This window comes from Protopterus annectens, chromosome 3.part0, assembly GCF_019279795.1.
Source record: "Protopterus annectens isolate FY-2018-M chromosome 3.part0, PAN1.0, whole genome shotgun sequence".
Taxonomy (NCBI): Eukaryota; Metazoa; Chordata; order Ceratodontiformes; family Protopteridae; genus Protopterus; species Protopterus annectens.
This window is the reverse complement of record NC_056731.1, coordinates 1,767,246,925-1,767,268,481: the sequence shown is the minus strand read 5'-3', so window position 1 is coordinate 1,767,268,481 and position 21,557 is coordinate 1,767,246,925. Positions and strand designations below refer to the sequence as shown.

General features: G+C 39.8%; 1 protein-coding gene across 1 annotated transcript in view; it reads right to left on the bottom strand.

The window, feature by feature from the left end:
* LOC122797181 (shootin-1-like) overlaps window positions 1-21,557 on the bottom strand; it is a 1,945,876-nt gene that overhangs the window by 1,591,001 nt on the left and 333,318 nt on the right. The window contains exon 2 of the mRNA XM_044066002.1: window positions 14,483-14,535. Coding sequence (XP_043921937.1) covers window positions 14,483-14,535 — 53 coding nt within the window. The remainder of the gene's footprint in view (window positions 1-14,482; window positions 14,536-21,557) is intronic.

The window sequence follows — 21,557 nt, the reverse complement described above, 5'->3', positions numbered from 1 at the left end:
AAAAGGTTGTAGAGTAAGCTTTTCCAACACAAAATTGAGATCCCAAGCAGGAGTAGGAGCACGTGGAGGGTCTTATGTTCTTTGCCCCTCTGAGAAACTGCTTAAACAAAGGATGAGAGAATAAAGGAGGGTCACAGTCATAATTAGCGAAATGGCTGCAGCATGAACCTTTATGGAGAAGGACAAACCTTTGTCTAATAACTCAGTAAGATATTGTAAGGAAGCACTCAAATTAGGCTTGGAAACATCAAAGTCCTTCCCTTTGCTCCAAGTAAAAATCTCCTCCATTTATCAGCATAAACTTTCCTTGTACTAGGCCTCCTGGCCTCCAAAATAACATTCAAAACTTGTTGTGGAAGCTGAGAACCTCCAGAATCTAAAACAGAATATGCCAGGCTGTCAGATGCAGAGACTGAATTCTGACATTGAGAAAGTGATTGCCCTCCTGAGACAAAAGGTGTGGAATCAAAGGCAGAGGCCATGGAGGCTCTCGGACCAAACTCCTCAGTAGTGGGTACCAGTGTTGTCGAGGCCAATCCGGTGCTATCAGGATCATGGATGGCTTGTCTTGTCTGGCCTTCAAGAGAACCTTGGGTAGAAGAGGTAGAGGTGGAAAGGCATATACATGAAGATTGTTCTAACTGAATGACAGAGCGTCCACCTTCCAAGCTGTGGGATGAAACCTTTTTGTGCAAAACTTTGGCAACTGGTAATTTAGTGGAGAAGCGAACAGATCTATGTCTGGAGTTCCCCATGACACTGTCAACTTTTGAAATACCTGAGGATCCAATTTCCACTCGTGAGGATCCACTATTTGTCTGCTCAATACATCTGCTAAGGAGTTCTGTGCTCCTGGCAGAAACCTTGCCTGAAGATTGAGGTTGTAACTGAGAGCTGTCTCCCACAAAATCATCGCTTGTCTGCAGAGAGGGTAAGAATGAGTTCCCCCTTGCTTGTTGATGTACCACATGACAGTAGTGTTGTCCGTTAGAATCAACACCTGCCCTGGGTGAAGTAAATCCTTGAAAGCCATCAATGCAAATTGTACTGCTAACATCTCCTTCAAGTTGATATGCAAATGTTGAAGTCTGGCAGGCCACGTGTCTTGCACCCATTTTCCATTGAGGTGTGCTCCCCAAGCCTTGTCCGAAGCATCCGTCGTTAGAATCTGACTCGCCTCTGGTCGGGTCACAGAGAGTCCCTTGTTTAGGTGACATTCCTGAGCCCACCACAAAAATTCCTTCTGAATGCAAGGTATTATCTGAATGACAGTGTCTAGATCCTGGCAGTGTTGTGTCCATAGATTTTGAGATACCATTGAAGGCTTCCTCATATGCAATTTGGCATTGGGAAGCACCAGAATACAAGATGCCATGAACCCCAAGGCTTGAAGGACTGTCCTTGCAGTCAGCCTGGACTGTAGAGACATTTGATGGAAATAAAGTGAAAGACTTTTCTGTTTGTCCAGGGTCAAAAAGGCCATCTGGGAAGCTGTATTCAGTCTCACACCCAGAAAGCACATGTCCTGAGAGGGTACTAGACTGGACTTTGTTTCGTTCACAGAATACCCTAGGCATCTTAACACTACCATCACATACAGTAGATGCTGAAGAAGCTCGTCCTTGTCTTGTGCAATAATCAGGCAATCGTCCAAATAAGGATAAATTTGTATTCCTTCCATCCTGAAAAGGCTATCACTGGAGCCAGAACCTTTGTGAACACTCTGGGCGCAGTAGATAAGCCAAAGGGCAATGCAGAGAACTGATAATGTAAATTTCCAGCTCGAAAACGCAGGTACTTCCTGCAACTGGGCCTGATAGGAACATGAAGATAAGCCTCTTTGAGATCCAGAGTTACCATCCAGTGATCTTTTCCCAGCAGAGGCAAAAGCTGTTGTAAAGTCAACATTTTGAACTTTGGAATGTCCAAATAAGTGTTGAGGAGAGATAAATCCAAAATCGGTCTCCACGTGTTCCCTTTCTTTGGTACCAGAAACAGGCGGGAATAAAACCCTAGACCCACTTCTGAAGGAGGTACTGGCTGTATGGCTCCCATGTGAAGAAATAATGAAATCTGTTTGTGAGCCTCCATCCTTTGCCGAGGAGGAATGTCTGGCATACCTTTGAAAGGAGGTAAGGTATGGAAATAAAACTTGTAACCTTTGTTTATAATGTCCAACACCCATTTGTCTTGGGTGATTAAAAAACAATTTTGCTTGAAGAGAGCTAGCTTTCCTCCCAAAGGAGCTGCCAGGCAAGAAGAATCTGGCAGCTGAAAATGCAGGTCATTGGGCCTGTTTACGAAAGGACTGGCCCCTACCCTCACCAGCAGATTGAGCAGGCGAACTCCATGTTCTAGGCCTAAAGGTACTCTGAGCTCTGCCCCTACCACGCCTAGATCTACCCCTAGACTGGGAATCAGAAGAAGGGTACGTCCACCCCTTAGCCGGCCAATTTCTACTAAACTTAGGAGGTTGAACCTGTAAAAAATCCTTAACAGTCTGCATAGACTTAGCCTTGTCCTCCATTTTCTTCAAAACAGACTCCACAGGAGGACCAAACAAAACTTCGGACTGTAAAGGGGCATCCAGAATTCTAGACTTAACATGCTCAGATAAATTCTGATCCTTAAGCCAGGCATGCCTACGAAGAACTGAACCAGTGGCAGCCACTCTAGAAGAAGCCTGCAAAGCATCAAAGCCACACTGCAAAGAATGTTTCCCCACCTGTTCAGAAACATGCACCAAATCTTGCAATTCTTTACACTCTATGCCCTCTGCCAAAGCATCCACTTTAGATTTTAGCTGAGAAAGGAGGAAATTCTGATATTTCAACATATGAAACTGGCAATTTAAAGCCCTCATTGCTAAAGTAGAAGAGGTGTACACCTTCTTACCCCATCTGTCCAAAGCTCTAGCTTCCTTATCTAGAGGAACCGATTCTTTACAACAGAAGCCCTAACACCCTTAGGCCCCTGACTAATAGTTTCTGGGTCCGCCCTAGGACTCTTATACAGGTATTTATGAGCCTCAGGTACCCTATAATACCTGTCCGGTTTAACTGGTGCAGGAGGCATAGAATCTGGATTAAATGAGGCCTCGAAAAAACATCCTGAACAACATCCAAAACAGGAGGAATAGCCAAGGGTCTGTGCTGTGGTAAAACAAGAACTCTCTAAGCCTCTTTCTGGAATCTGAGTAGTCCTGTCCTTCCCACTTAAAATGTTCCCTCATAGAGTGTAAGGTTTCTGAAAAGAAAAATCCTCTGGAGGGAAGCAGAAGGAGTAGAATCCTCTGCATCGAATCGAATAAAGAGGAAAATCTTGAATATCTTCAGCAGAAGACTCAGAATCATCTGAGGCCTGCTCCAAAATTTCCAACTCTGGCTCTACCCTGGGCCTCTTATCAGGAGGGGGCATGGAACCCCTAATTAAAGTAATCAAATCTTCTGCCATTTTAAGCATATGCTTCTTAGGTACAGACCCGGAAGAACCAGAACTAACTCCAGAAGGCGGCAACACAGACCTGCCCTTAGAAGGAGCCCTAGAAACAGTAGCAGAAGGCCTAACCCCCTTAGGCAAAGAAGGGAGAATAGTAACCTGAGAGGCCCCTTCAGCCTGACCTGACTCCTGTGAGGCCACATCCTGTAAAATCAAGGTTTCCCCCTGAGACTCAACAGAAACTTCAGCCGGATCCACCTGTTCCACTGCAGTCTCTAAAGGGCCCGGCGTCGAAATGGACGAATCATCCTGTCTAGGCTTAACAGATTTGTCTTTACGGCTTCGTGGAAGCTGGCGCCTGAGGATCCGACGGCATATTATAGTTACACCGCTTTGCCAAAGACTAACCTAGCGCAATCTAGCCTTCTCTTAATAGTGCTTATTAAACCTAGCACAAAACAGACACCCAACTACGCCGTGCTCGTCCCAAGCAAAGGGATACAAAGCGAGTGGTAATCCCTATGCGGTATCTGCTTCCCACAAGAAATACAATTATTCACTTTTTCTGACATCCAGTAAATAACTGAGGCAAGAAAAACAAAATGCTCCCCAACGGGTACTTAGCCCAACTTGGTATGTCTGAAACTCCAGCGAAAAATTTCAGAAAGCCGAACGGCACTTGCAACGCTGCTTCTGCATCGGACCATGCGGCAAAAAGACTGAGGATATGGCGGCCATGCGCTTTTATACCCTGACGCTCTGATGTCAGGGCTGCGCCATGACCGCCGTCAGCCTAATACTTTGGTATTCGGGCCGACCGAGGACAGCGGACTACCCATAAGTAAGGACTGCAGCAATGTGAGATGAAGAACATCAGATATCTTAAACATCTTTATTCCAATATATGAAGGTGCCATAATTTTTGAGAAACTCCATTATAGTTTGTTTATGTGGATATATGGTTTTCTGTATGAAACATCACCCAAACAGAATGGAGGGAAAATCTTCTAGACACTCGTGCTAAAGTAGCGCCACCAACCTGGTAAGAGTTCTGTTGTTTTGTTTTCTGTTCATAGTCTCAAATTATTTTCCCTCCTGTTTTGCCTGCATGATGACGTTATGATTCCCAAGGAAACTGTGACATGTTCGTCCTGTTGAATTCATCCTGAGTGCCGCTACGTTGTCTGCAACTTAACTGCTTGCTTCTAAGGTGATTGGTAACTGTAATTTGAATCCCTGAATATTCCGATCACTAAATACAATGTCTTCCTGGTTTCGTACTGTTGTACCTGATGTAAACTGCTAAGACTCTGCGCCGTTGACTCCAACTGATTAATCCATCACGAAGTTTTGCAAGCAAGTTATTTTCTCTTGCTCAGGATGGCTATTCTGATTTATCCACTGCAAGAAGCTTGTTACGAGGTCAGGATGCTTCCCATGGACACGGAGGTTCTGCTGCTCTGTGCCTGTGATGCAGGCTATTTATCAGCCTGACTGTGAATTAACTTCCCTTTACATGTTCCATTACCTCAGTATGTTGTGCATTGAGTCAAGCATTTATGTTTATACTGTTTTATATATTCTAGTTAGTGCTCTAGGCACATAATTTTAAATCGTTTCTGATCACTAAATACAATGACTTCCTGGTTTCGTACTGTTGTACCTGATGACAACCGCTAAGACTCTCGATTGACTGCAACCGATTAATCCATCACGGTTTTGCAAGTAAGTTATTTTCTCTCGCTCAGGATGGCTATTCTGATTTATCCACTGCAAGAAGCTTGTTACAAGGTCAGGAAGCCTTCCACGGACGTACGGAGGCTTTGCTGCCTCTGTGCCTGTGAAGCAGGCTATTTATCTGCCTGACTCTGATTTAACTTCTCTTTACATATTCCATTACCTCAGTATGTCGTGCATTGAGTCAAGCATTCATGTTTATATTGTTTCATATATTCTAGTTAGCGCTCTAGGCGCATAATTTTAAATGTGTTTTATTTTATTATTATCTGTTTCACACTGAACCTGGGATAGTGATTAACTAACTAGGGGTCCGTTATTTGTTGTTGATCCTTCATTATAAACAAATGATAAGTCTTTTATTCAAGTTTAGGAATTTATATGTCACTTGTAGTATTTGAATTTATATTTTTTAGACATAGTTGCTAAGGGCTATATGATGCCTTTGTTATAAATTCTAATGTGTATGATTCAAACACCTGAATGATAAATTTATATATAATAGAATATAAGAACAACATGATACATAAAGAGGCTCTCATTTATTTTTATAATAACATGCTATATATTTTATTAATTTTTGAATGGATTTTAGATGTCATGTGATGTCATTTTTATAGTAGGACTTTAAATAGTAAGAATACTAATCAAACTAGTCTAGACACCACATTTACTAGAGCCTTACTAATTAATTTAATCTAAGTGAAGAAGATTAATTAGTGTTAACTGTTTAGATATATTATTAACATAAATATATTACAATTTTATATTTAACTGACAATACTCTATTTCATTAAACTACATATATTTTTAAGGTTTATGACATACATTTAACCTTTTTACATATACATTTATGATTATCAGCGTTTAGCCATATTATTGTTTTAACTATATTTATGTTCCACTATATCTCCTTACAAATTCATATCATAATGCTGTTTTAGCATGGTTTATTTACATTGATTACAATCATATTTACCTGTATAGGAGCTTGTGAATATACGGATGAATGGGGAATGTGTATGCCAGGCATTTTGTGTTTTGATAGATATGTAAATATGTTTAGTTTTGATAACTTGTTTATAGTCCTTTTTAGGACTTTACATAATTTTCTTTTTTTTATTTTGATGTTAAGGGTGACCATGTACTTACTTCTTTTGTATAGACTTTTTTGTCTTCCTTCTTTCGTTAGGTTAAGGTGGATAGGCACTGGGTTAGGGAAGAAGGAAGAAAATGAGACTACAATGAATCCTATACTGAAACTTATCTGTACTCAGAATAATCATTTTAACAAAATTAAGTTATGATTGTTCCTTTTTTTCATCTTCTCTTTATTTATAAATTTATTTAGTTTATTCCATCAATATTAATGGACCTTAGATTGATGTATGGTTAATCTGTTAACAATAGATTCCTGGAATGTAAGAGGGATCCAAAATAAAGACAAGAAATCTTTATTGTTTCATTTAATCTATAAATCTCAAGCTCATATATGTTTTTTTTACAAGAAACACATATACCTAGAGATGATTGGTACAAAGATAAAAATAAAAAATGGATCCAAAAAATAATAGCCTCGGGGGATAACTCTAATTCCAGGGGGGTGGCTATTATAATTGAACAAAAATTTCAGGGGATTATTATTGAAGAAAAATATGACAAGGAGGGTAGATGGTGCTACTTTACTTCTAATATATACAATCATGATAAACCACTTTTGGTTCTAAATTTATACGGTCCTTGTAACCATCAGCATTTGTTTATTTTACAAATATATAATATCCTCTCTTATTACAAAGATCATTATGTTATAGTGGGCGGAGACTGGAATGCTGTAATTAACCCTGACATTGATCTAACTAGTTTTTCTTCTTCATATAATTACCAAGCATCTTCTGCTCTTGAAGATTTAATAATGGATTATAACCTTATAGACCCTTTACAATACATTAAATACTCAAAGAAAAAAGATATATACACTTATTATTCAAAGTGTTATCATTCTTGGTCAAGGTTAGATTTCTTTCTCTTATCTAATTCTCTTACACAATCAGTTTTGGATTTTATTATTGAGCCCAGATTTCTTTCGGATCATTGTAGAATTTTATTAAAATTGAATCTCGAGTTTAAATTTGCTTATGCATTCAAACGGAACTGTTGGACTTTGAATAACAACTTGCTCTCTAATAAAGAAGTTAGTAAACTGTGTATAGAAATAATTCAAGAGATGGAAAACAACTTAGACTCAACAGTTATTCCCTATGATATTCAATGGGTGGCGTGTAAGGCAAGGTTAAGGGGTATGTTTATTGGTAAGGCCTCATGCCTTAAAAAACAATTCAATAATAAAGAAAGATTGTTAAAACTAAGAATTCAGTCTCTTGAGAATCAATATAGATTAAATTCTGATCCTACTGTCTATAAACAAATTATAAATTCTCAAAAAGAACTGATTTTATTGCATCAAAATAATCTTTCAATACAGGAACAAAGATCATTAGTTACCTACTCTGAATGGGCTCAAGTACCTTCGAAAACCCTAGCTAGAATAATTAAAAATAATTTTGACAGGCCCAAAATATCGCCCATACAATTCAAAAATAAATTATACAACATGGACAAGGAAATTATGCAACTCTTCACATTACTATATACTGATCTTTATTCCAAATCTTCTAATTTATTAGTAAATTGTCATATAAACAGTTTTCTTAGTTCTATAACATTTCCTACTTTGAATGAAAATCAGCAAAGTATTCTTTCGGCCCCATTAAGTCTTCTTGAAATATCTGAATCAATTGATAGACTCAAACTTGGTAAGTCCCCAGGTCCTGATGGTTTTACTTCTGAATTCTTTAAATTATTTAAGTCAGTAATTGCACCCTTCCTTCTTAAAGTTTATAACTACATAAAAATAAATGACATTTCGGATCTTCATTGGAACACCTCAAAACTATTCTAATTTTAAAACAACAAAGATAAAACAGACCCTCATAACTATAGACCCATCTCATTAATTAATTTAGATATCAAGATTTTATCCTCTATTCTTGCCAACAGATTGAAGAAGGTTCTATCATCAATAATTTCCCCACAACAAGCAGGTTTTATGTCTCACAGACATGTATGGGATAACACTCTCTCTTTGGAATCCATTATTCATCTTACAAAAAATGACAACAACCCAATATATGCATTAATTCTTGATGCATCGAAGGCATATGATAGAGTGAGTTGGGATTTCCTCTTTCAAACAATGTCCTGCTTTAATTTTCCCATCACATATATTAATTTTATCAAAACCCTTTACAAAGAATCCTTTACCAAATTGTATATTAACGGATCCACATCACATTCTATAAAGATTACTAGTGGCACGAGACAGGGATGCCCCTTATCTCCCTTTCTTTTTAATCTATACTTAGAACCATTACTTTTATACTTAGTACAAAACACATTTCATAGGATTCCTAGGATTTTTAAACAATAATTTACTTTTCTCTGCTTTTGCTGATGATTTAGTTATATATTTTCAAACTCCTATTACAGATATTAAAAAAATAATTAATTCCATTGAGAAATTTTCTCTAGCGTCGGACTATCACATTAATTCCCAAAAGACTCGTATATTCCCTGTAAACCATCTGGCACATAAACCATATTTATTTCCAGTCTCATATTTCCATATTACTTTTGGGGTTAAATATCTGGGTATACATACAGATCATAATAATCTGTCTTCATTTCAAAATAATTTACTTAAAATATGGACATCAATAATGTTAGACATGCGTAGATGGGAACTTCTCAATTTATCACTTCTTTCCAAAGCTGCAATTATTAAAATGAATATTCTTCCCAACTTCTTTATCAATTCAACTTTTCTGATCAAATCATTCCCAAATCTTTTTTCGATAAAGTTAACAAAGAACTAGCTAAATTTTTGTGGTTCCCTAAAACAGTTAGGATTTCTTACTCTAAATTATCAACTTCTAAAGATAGGGGTGGTTTAGGTTTACCAAATTTGTATCTCTATTATTTAATTATTTTGGCTAGCAAACTACTGTCCATTTCTAAACTGAATATCATTCATTATAATCAATGTCCAATTTGGATGATGTTATGGCATCAGTATATTTTATCCAAAAACATAAACCCTGTTGCCATTCCATTTATCTCCTTAGATATTTTGAAATCACTTAAAATCTCAAACTTTCTAAAACATAAGATCAACGCATTTCAGGACTTATTAAAACTTATTAAATTTGATAATATTTTTCATCTAATACAACCACTTCATCTGAACCCTAACTTAAAGTTAGATAATGCACCATTTAATTTAACTAAATATCCCCTTATAAAGAATATGAATGTTTGGGATCTTTTGAAACACAAAGATTTGTCTTTGGCAAATCTTCGAACTACACTGAAAGTCAATTGTACATATACTATAATTTTGCGTCAGTTAAGAGATGTAATTATGGCTAATTGTGCTTATATAATCCCAAGGGAGCAAGATTTTAATAATATTGATACGGTAATTAGAACATTATTATTACCTGAGAAAAGGTTATCAAAATCTTATAATTTGATAAACAAATTAATTCAAGACTCATTATGTCTCTTTTCTAACTTCTGGGACAAACATAATCCTCAATTAAATGAGAAACAAAAACTCTTGGCCATTAGAAATACGTTGGAACACTCCCCTTTCAAGAAATTGTTCTATACTCAGTTGATGATAAATAATAATGCTTATCATACTCCCTCCAAACTTAATAAATTTGATGCAAATAATTCTCCTTCCTGCCCTTGTTGCTTCTCTCCTAATGCTGACCTCTTACATATTTTTTGGTATTGCCAATTCTCTCAAACTTTGGACCTCCTTGAAAGTAAGGTTACAGAAAATGGGGTATCACAAGTCAACTCTTTCCTGGGAGACTGCAATTCTACACATACCTAAGATACATCTGTCTAAACCAGATACACATGTACTCATATTTATCTGTTCTCTTATAAAACTTTACATTTCCAGAAATTGGCTTGACTTACTAAATTGAATTGGAATGCCTTTAGAACAATGGCATACTTGTACATTTCAGCACAAAAAAAATGTTGAAAAGTCCTAAAAATGGCTTTAAATAATAAAGTTTTAGAAAAGGTCCTTTCTATTATTAATTATGAATATTAGATTATAAACTTTTATCTTTTGTACAGTGTGGGATTTATTTATTCTTCTACTTTATTTTCTCATATGATTGTGGTCTCATTCTATCATTTGCATCCTGGTTACCATTTGTATATATTGTATATAAAGTTTGTTTTTGATTTTTTTTTTTCACTTTCATGAGTTGAAATGTGCTTTTACAATGTTGTATAACTTAAATCAACTCATAATTGACTATATATACAATGTTTGTTGGTTGATGTCTTGTTATACTCCATAACTTAATAAAAAGATTTTTGAGAAAAAAAAAGTTAAAGGGTTTTTGTCATTTAGTGAAGCAAATGTAACAAAAATCTGATGTTATACAGTTTTTGATACAAAAATGTGTTCGCTTTGCACTGTATTCTTTTGATAAGAATAGCACCTGGAAAATTTTCTTGGAGCTGAAAACTCCAGTGCATCATGAAAGACTATTCACAAAGACACACGTATAGGCTTCTACATTGGCATGTAAATGCTACAACATGGGTTTCTTACTTACTAAAAAGACAAGTTATCTACTAATTCTTGCCATGGGAACAGTGTACATTGAAAATTAACATGTCATACTTGCAGTAGTGAAACTACAATGCAAGAAAAGCTGCTGCTCTTCTAAACAACTTTGCTTTGATTACCCAGAATGCTTTGCAGGTGTATGCAACTAATTATTGGCCAAATACCTACCTTGAAATCACGTTGTAGGTGTGCCCACTGAGTAAACAGTGAAACAAAAAAAAAAAATTCAAACATACTACAATCTTCACTTTTTCAGCTTACGATATGAAGAAAAGAAAACTAAAAATGAAACTGACTAAAACATACACATTCCAGAATGCGAACAGTACAGTTTAATACTATGATATGGATTCATACCACATTCTTCTAGCCCACTAGCACATTTTTTTAAACCACGCATGATAGATTGTAACTGTAGAAAGTTCTGTACACTAGTGACAGTTATGGGCGTCTAGCAGAAAGATATAAATATGGAGCGATAGTAAATGAACAAAGCAGAGTAAAATTTAACAAATGCACAGTATACTTTAGACTACAAATTTTCTAACTGCTTATAAGACCTTCATCTCTTAGAGAGATACATTTGCATGAAGTTAAGCAGGTCACTTACTTGCTCTGAATTATTATGAAATGGGCTACATGCCACAAGGACACTCTACAGCTTTGCAGGCATAAGTAAACTACCAAATGTGAGTTAGGAGTATGTTAATGAAGGCCAGTTCAACAAGGCCATGATATAAACAGTGTGCGATTCAATACATTTGAAATATGCTTTCTGTTCCTCTGTTACATCAGAATCTAGTTCCAAGTTAAAATCCACAAGGAAGTACTCTTTCAGCAAGTCATACATTGCCTCCCAACCACACACACACAAGGATTATAAAACAGATAAGACTTCCTCTAGACATACATCAGCCATCAAAATGAACTGTGGTAGCAAAGCTATCATCATCATTCCAAGTTGTTGTTGTTGTTTCTTTCGGCTTTTCCCGGTTAGGAGTCGCCACAGCGGAACTCCGGTCTGCTAATGATTGGTAGTTGATTTTTACGTGCCGAGTTACCAGCCCTGACGCACAACCTTCAACGAAGGTATGCCCATTCATGCATGTCTCCACGCATAAGACGCTCTAGCTGAGAATCGAACTGGACAGCGTCTTACTGTGAGGCGACAACATCATTCCAAGTGCACTTACAATATTGTGTCACTATATAAAGAGATTAATTTTATTTTTCAAACACATTTGATAAGCATATTTTGTAAAACATCCCATTTCTATCATTTGTAAGTTTATATAATCTGTTACTTAAAATGTGTAACTTACAGCATATGCAAACTTTCAGAAATGGAATGAAGTAATTTATTTAACAGAGCGAAACACAGCTGGTTAGTTTTAAAACACATCCAAAGGTAGCAATTCCATCCAGTGCAAATCTTTTATTGAAACAAACAGATAAATCCTGTAAGCGCTTTCACCCAACATGGCTTCATCAGACCATAAAGCATCACTGATAACTCCTTATATAGCAAAAAAGGCACCAAAAACCTGAATTCAAACATTTTCTTAAAGTGACAAGATCATAGTCTTATCAAACATCTTGTTCTAAAAACATTAATTACATCATCATATAAAAATAAACATAAAAAGTGTAAAAATATATTTAAAAAAAAAATATATATATATATATATATATATATATATAAAAAGAAATACATATAAGAAAATATATAAATAATATATAAAAAAATGTATACATATTTTAATATACAAACATATAAATACGAATGAGAATGTATGCTCAGACTAATAAATACTCTAATTTTATAAGGACACAAATTTCATGTGCCTATTATACACAATATATAATGGTCTTCACCAACTGGTGAACAATTGGTCCTATCTAAGCCTTCTAGACTTCAGAAATGGTTTCAGGGGTACCTTATCATTGAGACCTGGATGAAAGTCTGCCCTAAACCGAATTATCCATTTAGCCTCACGTGTTTCAGTACGGTTCCTAGTGTCACCACCTCTAGGACCTGTGGATAACATCTCAATGACTCTGAAGGTGAAAATATGTGTGTCGCCTTTCTCCAATACATGTTTAGATAGTGCGTGGACTGTGGACTTAAGCTATTTCCTTAGGATCTGAGAGATAGGGGGTAGCCATATCCCTTCTTAAAGTGGAGATCCCAGCTATTCCAATCTCAATCTCCTCAACCTTATAAGCCCTAGACTTAAATCTCTCACATAGTTTCTCTAGTTCAGTTTCAAAGCCTTCCTGTGAGGGGTTATAATGAGAAGTCCTCATAGCTTGACCTCTAATCACAATTTTAAACACATACCCCGGGTGCATGCTATATCTGTGCAATAAAGCATTCCAATAGCATGATTTCCTATACACTCCAGTGTTTAGCATTCCATTTGCTATTCTCTCTACATACACATCCAAGTAAGAGATCCAAGTATCTGAAAACTCATACGTGAACTTCAAAACACTGGACAGACCATTCACTTGATCAAAAAATAAAGCCAGTTCACCAATGGTCCCTGTCCATTTAAAAAAGCGGTCATCCACAAATAGTCTATAGAAGGAAATCCTCATACAAAACTCAACCAATTCAAACAAACAATCCTCCTCCCAGGAGACCATGTAAAGGTTGGCATAGCTATTAGCACTAGAAGTGCCCATAGCTACGCCATCCCTCTGCAAATAATACTGGGAATCAAAACTGAAGATATTATTCTCCAACACTACCTCCAAAAACGAAACTATGAGATGTATAACATTACCACTCTATCCAGAATGCCCCCCTAAGGTACTCATACACCCTTTGAACACCTTCCCCATTGGGGATAACCATGAACAAGGATTGAACATCCATGGTCACCATAAGGTAGTTCAAATCCATGGGTACTCCCTGCATATGTTCATAAAGATCAAGAAGAAACTGTTTAGTGTCCCTTAACACATATTTATTGGAGTCAACTACTGGTCGTAGATATTTTTCAACATAGATTGAAAAAGGGTCCACAGACCACCCTCTACCTGACACAATGGGCCTCATAGGAGGCTTCTGAGCATCCTTGTGTATCTTGGGGAGGCCCTGCATCAAAGGTATGAGGGGGTTACTAACCATTAAATAATCATACAATTCTTCAGTAATGATGTGACTTTTTAAGTAAATCATCTATCATCATAGAGATCCTTCGTATGTGCAGATCGACCATGTCCCGTTCTATGGCAAGATAAAACTTCTCATCTCTTAGCATATCTTTCATAGCTCCCTCACAAAACTTATAACTTGTAACTACACATAACTACCACACTACTCCCCTTCTCTGTTTGTTTCAATAAAAGACTTGCACTGGATGGAATTGCTGCCTTTGGATGTGTTTTAAAACTTACCAGCTGTGTTTCCCTCTGTTACCTGATTTTTGCTGTTTTATTTATTTGCTTTAATAAAGACACCAACTTGCAAACTTTAAAAATATCAAACCAAGACACAAACAGCTGGAGTACAAACTAACTTTAAAAAAAAAAATTTCAATATCAACATTTCAGAACAATTTAAAATGCTCATCTTACCTCTTCTTTGGTTCTGTAATTTTCACGCTTAAGGTCTTCATATTCATCAATAGCTAGGACAAAGAATTTAAAATTAGAAGGCAAAACAGCAAACAGAGCAATGTGACTGGATATCAGAACTATTAGAAACTTTTGTTTAACCCCCTTCCTTGAGGAAATATCACAATTAGATTAGAGAATCACTCTCAAATTAATGTGATACATAATTAGCAAAGCAAACACCATATTTAGATTTCTATAACATGGTAGCTGTCATATTGTTAATTTCAAATACACCGCTAAGGAAATGTATATAGAAATGCTGAGAAAGCATAAATCTGAAGAAGGCAAAATACAAAAAAAATGTTAAACTGACAGACTTCTGCAATGTTGCATATTTTTATGCACTTAAAATAATGAGAGCTCTGTAAGAAACAGTAGAAAAGGAATTTGGCACCATAGGCAACACACCCACTTGACACCCCCACCACAACCTACAAGTGATTGCAATCTCTTAAAGATAGATTGCTTATTTTTCCTATGGTAGCAGTAAATATTATGTAGCAATACAATAACATGATGCTACCTATGAAATAATGAACAGGAAAAAGAAGTTATGTCTTACCATAACGTTCCATCTGTATTGTTGATCCTCGTTCAGTCATTACGCATGGGTATCGGTTCCAAGCTCGGAACCGAGCCGGCCATTTTCCAAGCTCGCGTCAGCTTCAAACTCTCGAGCTAAACTCTTACCCACAATCCCCCTCTCCCTGTTACCTCAGATTGAGTTTGCAAATCAAAGAAGGTAGAGGCTACCTCTGGTCAAATAACCTAAGAGAACCAGATGGTGAGATCCACTAGAAACCACTGGAGGGGGAAGGAGGGAGGGTCATAATGACTGAACGAGGATCAACAATACAGATGGAATGTTATGGTAAGACATAACTTCTTTATCTGATATTGTTAATCCTCGTTCATTCCTTACACATGGGACAGAGTCCCCAGCTACCTCTATTCCTGGGAGGCTTTCATGGAAGAACATTCCTGAGCAACATAGAACCACAAGATGCTCTTCTCCTGGAGGCCAAATCCAATTTGTAATGATTTATGAAAGTATGAGGCGTAGCCCAAGTTGCAGCTGCACAGATGTCATGTAAAGAAGCTCTGGCATGGAAAGCAACAGAAGTTGCCACCAACCTTGTTGAATGAGCTTTCATGGTAGTAGGCAACGAGATATTACGTTGTGTATAAATGAAGGTCACACAGTCCTTCAACCATCTAGCTAATGTGACCTTAGCAACAGCAGATCCTAATCTAGGTCCAGAAAAGGCCAAAAATAACTGGTCAGATTTACGAAAGGATTTAGTCCTGAAGTGAAAATGGATTTGCCTGTGGATATCTAGGGTATGGAGGCAATACTCTCCTCTGTTTGAATGACTGGGAAAGAAAACTGGCAATTCAATGGCTTGATTAATGGACATTTCAGAGATCACTTTAGGCAGAAATGACGGATTAGTTCTCACAATCTATCTCTATGAAAAATCAAGTATGGACTTATGATACATAAAGCTTGAAGCTCAGAAATATGCCTGACAGAAGTAATGGCGACCAAAACAAGGTTTTCCATGACAAATACTTGAGGTTGCAAGAAGAGGCTGGTTTGAATGGTGACATCGTCACAGCATGTAGAGCTAATGATAAATCCCATGGTTGAATAGGTTCTCTAAAAGGTGGCTTCAGATGATTCACATCTTTTATGAAGGTCTTGCACAATTTATGGGACATAAGAGAGGAATCTTGGACACCCTCATGAAAATTAGAAATTGCAGCCAAATGAACTCTAATGGTAGAAGTCAATAGACCCGATTGAAACAGGTCAGCCAGATAGTCTAGTACTATCGACACTGGTGCTGAAAAGGGGTCTACTTGTTTATCTTTCAGCCAACAGGTAAATCTTTTCCACTTGCTCAGATAAGAGATTCTAGTGGAAGACTTGTGAGAAGCAATGAGAATATCACATACAGGTAAAGAAAGATCATTCTGCCTGGCATTCAAGGGAATTGGAGTAGCCAAGCCGTGAGCTTCAGGCTGTTCAAATTGGGATGAATCAGGTTCTGTGGGTGTGAGATCAACTCCGGGGTTGGATGGAGAATCCATGGCTGATCTAGTAGGTGAGGCCAAAGGAAGGGGAACCAAATCTGTCAAGGCCAACATGGTGCTATGAGAATCACCTTGCTCTTCAACTGACGGGCTTTCTTCAGAAACTGTGGAATGAGGGGAAAGGGTGGAAATGCGTAAAGAAGACCAGAGGGCCAATTGTGGACTAGAGCATCCCTGGGTGACTGTCCCGGAGGGGGAATCAGGGCGAAGTAGTTGCTGCATTTGTAGTTGGTTGGGGATGCAAAGAGGTCGCAGCAAGGACGGCCCCAGCGGTGGAAGATTGAGGTTGAAGAATGCACCTGCTGAGTCTGCTATTCCAATGGAACTCCCGGGAATGTGCGTTGCTAGAAGAAAACGGTTGGTAGCCATCACCCATTGCCATATCCTCATGGCCTCTCAACTAAGGGGGTAAGATTTGGTTCCACCTTGCTTGCTGATGCACCAGACCACTGCCATTTTGTCTGATCGAACCGCAATTGTCCCAGACGGCAGCAAGTGATGGAATGCTTGCAACGCCAGAAGCACCGCCCTCAGCTCTAGAACATTTATATGCAGATGAGCCTCCAGTTCAGATCAAGTGCCTTGGACTGTCTGTCCCTGACATAGCCCCCCCACCCCACCCAATCAGGGAGGCGTCCGTGGTCACTGTGGCCTTGGGTTGCTTGTGAGAGATTGTGTGCCACCCACCAATTTAAATCCTGTTTGCACCTGTGGGTTACTCGAATCATGGCTGAAAGAGGATACTGAAAAGGATACCATTGGGTGAGCAGTAGCCACTGTAGAAGCCTCACGAGAAACCTGGCCAGGGGAACAATGGAGATAGAGGCTGCCAGGGAACCCAACAGCTGTAGAACCAAGTGAGCCGTGGATTTTCCCCTTGAAAGGATTGGAATTAGTTGTTGCTTTATCCTTAGAATTCTGTGCTCTGGAATAGCAGCTCTGCAGTTTTTTTGTGTCCAAGATAACCCCTATGAATTCTGTCGACTGACATGGGGTGAGACTGGATTTCCGCCAGTTTATGGTAATGCCTAGCCTTTGAGCAGCGAGGAGAGAGTATGCCAGGGCTTTTTCCAGTAGATGTCTAGTGGGGACGGAAATGAGCCAGTCGTGTAGGTATGGAAACACCTGGAATCCTTGAAGTCGCAGGTGAGCTGTGACAACTGCCAGGCACTTTGTGAACATTCTGGGGGCTGTAGAGAGTCCGAAGGGCAGTACTCTGAAATGGTAGTGACTGGCTCCCACCGCATGGAAGCGCAGAAATCTTCTTGATGGCCTGTCCACCTTTATGTGGTAGTACGCATCTTGAAGATCTATAGAGCAGACTGTATTGTGACCATCCAGAATTTTTGTACTCTCACAAACTTGTTCAATACACTGAGATCCAAAATTGGTCTCCAATCCCCGGTTTTCTTTGGCACCAAAAATAGTCTTGTGTAGAATCCGGATCCTATCTGGTCTGGAGGGACTATTTGGATGGCTCTTTCTTAGCAGCTTTTCTATCTCTAGTGCTGCTTCTTCCCTTTGACTGGGTGGAAAGTCGGGAAGATTTTTTGAAGGGACAGGACAAAGATTGAAGGGGATATGATAACCTCTGGTTATAACCCTATGCACCCAAGAATCGGTGGTGATGGTTAGCCAGGCAGAAGGGTACAAGGAGAAACGTCTCCCAACCACCTCCAGAGGGAAGGAGTTGGGCCGCTCTTCAGGAGTGCTGACAGAATTGACCAGGGAAAGAATCCCTGGAACCCTGGTTATGCGGACCACTTCTGCTCCGAAAGGAGAGTTTTCCCTGTGAGTTTCCCCCTCTGCCTCTGGGGGAGAACTCGGCCTGTGTGTCATGGAAAGGACCCAGAGATTTCTTGAACCATATCTTCCCACTCTTTTGGTTTTTGGAGAAAGCACGATGAGGGGAAGAATAACAGACACCTACGGCAGAAAGGGTCTTACAGTCCTGTTCACATCTGGCCAGTGTGATTTTAACTTTGGGCCCAAACAACAAGGAGGCCTCAATGGGGGCATTAAGAAAAGAAGACTTAAAGGGTTCCACGAAGTTGCACAAGCATATCCAGGTGGGTCGTCTCAAGACCGCAGCTGAACCCACTGCTCTACCTGCTCCTTCTGATGCATGAGATATCAGTTGCATAGAGGAGTTAGATATAGATTGGTGGCCAGCGGAGAGGCCACTTTGTCACGGACCTCATCAGACAAGGCACCAGCCAAGGTTTCAGAGAGCTCAGAAACCAGAACCCTTTGAAGCCTGGTAAAATGTGCCATATAACTCAGGGACCTGATAGCAAAGGTCGCTGAAGCAAAGGTGCGCTTTCCTATCCTGTCCAATGCCCGGGACTCTCCGTTAGGCGGATGGACAGTCTGTCTTTCTTCTTCTGACAGATCCTTTTTTGTTGCGGCCGCCACCACCAAAGCATCCACAGGAAGACCTTTGGAACAATGGGGATATGAAGCAGGAGGGTACAAGATCTTATATGGCCTCCGGGGGAATAGCTTTTATGGTATTAGGAGCCTTCCAAGCACACTGCACGATGAGCCGGACAAGTTCATCGGTAGGTGGAGAAACCCAGGAGGTACGGGGCCGGGCGTGAAAGGCCTGCAGGAACACAGATTCCTCCAAGATCGGATTAGAGGATTGCCAGTCAAGATTTCGAGGAGATCACCAAAGGATACCTCAGTGGGTGACGGAGGGGATCCTTCCCCCTCATCGAAATCTGTGTCTTCAGTGAGGGACTCCTCTGTGGAGACCATGTGCTTCCTCTTACACAAACTTTTCCGGTGGACCTCCTCAGTGGGAGAAGCTGGAGAAGACAGCGGAAAAGGGGATTCCTGTGGGAATATGTCCTGAGGCCCTTGTACCCGGTGTCCGCTAGGTGCAACTTGTGAAACCAGTGTACCAGAGGAGGGTGGACATATAGACAGTCCAGTACCACCAGCAGCAGCGAAGGCCTTCTCCATCAGTTGGAAAGCTGGTCCACCTGAAGAGGAGTGAATGTCTAGAACAGGGGTCACCCCTCCCCTAAGTGGCTCAGCCTGCCGACCCGGAGTCCCTGGATGGCTGTGGCGCAGCAAGCTATGCGTGTCACAGCTGACATCCTGGGTCATAGCAAAACTTTCCTGCCACAAAGGCAACTGCGGTTCCTTAGTGAGATCCATAAAGGGCACGACTGAGCTACATCCATGGACTTCAAAGGCAATGAAGGAGGAGAATAAGAAGGGGTCTTTGGAGATGGGTGATCACCTCCCAAGGAAGGAGCTTCTTGAGGGGTAGGATACCTCTGGCCAAGAGTACCTGGTCCACAAGACGCAATACATCATGTTCGGAAAGACTTCTAGTGGACCTCACGGAGACTGAGGGAGAAACAGGCCTGTCCACAGAAGAGGCAGACTCTGTGCCCATCTCATCTAACCGCACCGAGGACAACGGTGCTGAGAGAGACTGGACTATTGTCTGCACCGGAGAAGTCATCGGTGCTGAGGTCATTGTCTGCACCGGCACAGGGATCGGTGCCAAAGTGGTTGTCGGTGTCAAAGTTGGAACTGACAAAATTGGAGTCAACAATAAAGGCGTCAGTTCCGAGGAAGATCTCTGAGCCGACGCGGTCAAGGTCTGTGCCGACTGAATGGTCGGTGCCGATACAGTGGTAATGGTCTGAACAGAGGAGCTCCTCGGTGCTGATATATAGAAGGCTGCAGGAGAACCCCAGCTAGCTATAAGATGGGCAAATACCCTAGGAGTACCAGAGAGGGGAAGGAGGGTGGGTAATCCTGACTGCAGATGCATTCCTATCGGACATCTACATTTATGGTAGGTACAAAACTGTACTATGTCCTTCAAGGATGCATCTGCAGTCCTTACAAATGGGTAGAATACCATAGCCAAACTGGGGGAGGAGGAAAAATAAAATTATGGTGTAGTTAAGATCCCTTGCAAAACAGCAGTGGCAAAACCTGCTCGGGATCTAGAGTATAAAGGTAAATTATAATGCTTGGCAAATGTATGCACGGAGCTCCAAGTAGCAGCCTCTAAAATGTCTTTGGTAGCCACTCCTCGTAGAAAAGCTGTGGTAGTGGCTGTAGCCCTTGTAGAGTGAGGCCTGATGTTTTCTGGAGTTTTCTTTCCATGGTAGGAGTAACAAAATCTAATGCAATTTCCTATCCACTTAGAGATTGTCTGTTTTGAAATTGCTTTTCCTTCCATTCCTGTTGCATATGCTACCAGTAGCTGGTCAGTTTTCTATTGCCCTTGGTCCTGTCCAGGTAGTAGCGTAATTGTCTATGTACATCCAAGGTATGCAACAGTCTTTCTCCCCTGTTCTGTGGGTTGGGGAAGAATGTAGGTAGGTGGATAGCCTGATTTAAAGATACTCTGGAGACCACCTTAGGCATAAAAGTAGGATTTGTTCTCATGGACACACTATCTTGATGGAAGATCAGAAAGGGCTGTACTGCCATTAATGCCTGTAGCTCAGATACCCTTCTTGCTGAAGTGATTGCCAGCAGGAAAGCAGTTTTCCATGATAAGTATTGTAATTCTGCTGTTGCTGCTGGTTCGAAAGGAGGAAGTGTCAATTTTTCTAGCACAAAATTCAAGTCCCATGCAGGCAATGGTGGCTTCCTAGGTGGTTTTACATTTTTAATTCCTCTCAGAAACTGCCTGAGCAGAGGATATGAGAAGACTGGAGGATCCAAGTCGTATTCTGCTGAAATAGCTGATGCATGAATCTTAATGGAAGAATAGGACAGGCCTTTGTGGAAGAGCTCTGCCAAGTATTCCAGGATGTTGGCTATGTTTACCAGTGACACATTTTCTCCTTTTGCAGTACTCCAAATGAGATATCTTTTCCATTTTGCTGAATAACTTTTCCTTGTTGAGGGTCTGCGAGCTTCCAAGATAATGTCTTTAACCCTTTGGGATAAATTTGGG